The following is a 2,500-nucleotide window of genomic DNA, read 5'->3' on the forward strand; positions in this document are numbered from 1 at the left end:
CAAACCCACAACACACAAACCCACAACACACAAACACAACACACAAACCCACAACACACAAACCCACAACACACAAACACAACACACAAACACAACACACAAACACAACACACAAACCCACAACACACAAACCCACAACACACAAACACAACACACAAACACAACACACAAACACAACACACAAACCCACAACACACAAACACAACACACAAACCCACAACACACAAACACAACACACAAACACAACACACAAACCCACAACACACAAACACAACACACAAACACAACACACAAACACACAACACACAAACACACAACACACAAACCCACAACACACAAACCCAACACACAAACACACAAACCCACAACACACAAACCCACAACACACAAACACACATACCCACAACACACAAACCCACAACACACAAACACAACACACAAACCCACAACACACAAACACAACACACAAACCCACAACACACAAACACAACACACAAACCCACAACACACAAACACAACACACAAACCCACAACACACAAACCCACAACACACAAACCCAACACACAAACACAACACACAAACCCACAACACACAAACACAACACACAAACACACAAACCCACAACACACAAACACAACACACAAACACACAAACACACAAACACACACGTGTTCTGGTGAAACATGTGGCTGTTTATTTAAGTCATTAACATCAGGTCAAAGCTATGAAAGGTGCTTTATGGCTCTGACGCTCAGTACAGACAGAACAAAACTACACTGTGCTAAAGAAAACTCACATCTTATGTAGAAATAATGAACAAGGTTTAGTTACGATGTTTAAGTCTCGTCCACTTGGCAACCAGCACGCGGCTCCACGTGGATCTGAACACTCCGAGCTCCTCTATAGCTTATATAGGTTACTATTAATATCGTGTCTACTAAAGAATAAAAAAGATACAAGGCAGAATATTCTGATGTCGTCTCGTCTCGTCTCGTCTCGTCTCGTCTCGTCTTGTCTCGCCGTCGCCGACACCAGGATTCAGCTTTAAATTAAATGTATAGATATAAAAATCTGAGGTTCTGAACCTTCATGTCCTGAATAGGACCATGTCCCCCGGTCAGTAGTGTCCTAAACCCATGCTTTCTAAGAACTATCTGAATTCTTTGTAACGTAACATCCTGTTTGACAAGAATGTGCTAATGAAATCTAACAAAACTGAAGTGACTAAAATCGTACTCTAGAGTCACAGCCTCGGATTTAGGCAGAAGGGCTCCTGAAAATCTATTAATTATAAAATCAGTTCAAGTTAAACATACAAATGTACAAGCTGTCAACATATTTACACAGAGAGAGGGGGGAGGGGGGAGAGAGAAGGAGAGAGAGAGAGGGAGAGAGAGAGACAGAGAGAGAGAGAGAGAGAGAAAGAGAAAGGATGAGACAGAGAGAGGGAGAGAGAAAACGAGAGAGAGAGACAGAGAGAGAAAGAGAAAGGATGAGACAGAGAGAGGGAGAGAGAGAGAGAGAGAGAGAGAGAGAGAGAGAGAGAGAGAGAGAGAGAAAGGATGAGACAGAGAGAAAACGAGAGATAGATCGAATATGATAAGAGATAAAACTATATATAGAGAGAGAGAGAGAAAGAGAAGATAGATGAGATAGGAGAGAGAGAGTATAGAAAGTATTTACATATAAAACTATAATTATAAATATATATAGAAATCTAATAATAGATATACTATATATATATAATATTAACATATAAATATAATATAAATATATATAGATATAAATTATAGAGTATATATATATATGATCATATATATATATATATATACATATATCTATATATATCTATATATATATTAAAATTATATATATAAATTTTATATATTAATCTATATATTTTATATATAGTATATATATTCTATTATATATATATAATATATATATATATCTTCTATATACATATATATCTAATCTATACATATATATATATATCTTTAATCTCTCTGTTTATTAATACATCCTGTCTGCGAGGCTCATCATTACGGTGTGGACATAAAGGTTGACATTCAGAATGTGAGGTCAGTGTTAATGACACAACACTTCCTGGTGTTCAGGGGGATTTTGCACAGCTGCTGTATGACGTTCCCACCTCAGACATTACATGTGTGTCAGCAGCGTCTTAACCACCAGCTCTAAACTATCAGGGGTAGAAAATACGGACTGGAGGCAGAAACACAACAGTTTTTCTTTTCTGTAGCATTAAACCAAGAGAGCCTTTTTATTTAAAGTCCAATCAGAAAAGCGTCTTCAGGAAGTGAGGTGTGTGTCTCGCCGTAGCGTGTCGTCGTCACAAATACACACGCCGCAGGTCTCCTGGTGAAGTGATGGTGTTACACTGTGGACACAGCTTCTTCGCACCCTGACAACACACACGACTCGGATCAGATTCTTAATCATCTCATTGTGAGTGTGAAAGTTTCCATACAGTATAATGTG

At 38.1% G+C, this 2,500-nt stretch overlaps 1 protein-coding gene across 2 annotated transcripts in view; it reads right to left on the reverse strand.

The window, feature by feature from the left end:
* Positions 1 to 2,007: 2,007 nt before the first annotated feature.
* Positions 2,008 to 2,500, reverse strand: part of LOC125138507 (E3 ubiquitin-protein ligase Rnf220-like) — an 8,204-nt gene continuing 7,711 nt past the window's right edge. Inside the window, exon 9 of one of the 2 annotated variants that reach the window (XM_047799947.1) lies at positions 2,008 to 2,423. In XM_047799947.1, coding sequence (XP_047655903.1) covers positions 2,352 to 2,423 — 72 coding nt within the window. In that variant the 3' untranslated portion in view covers positions 2,008 to 2,351. The remainder of the gene's footprint in view (positions 2,424 to 2,500) is intronic. The other variant, XR_007137701.1, reaches the window with a different exon arrangement.

Source organism: Tachysurus fulvidraco, chromosome 14 (genome assembly GCF_022655615.1).
Source record: "Tachysurus fulvidraco isolate hzauxx_2018 chromosome 14, HZAU_PFXX_2.0, whole genome shotgun sequence".
In the NCBI taxonomy this organism is placed as follows: domain Eukaryota; kingdom Metazoa; phylum Chordata; class Actinopteri; order Siluriformes; family Bagridae; genus Tachysurus; species Tachysurus fulvidraco.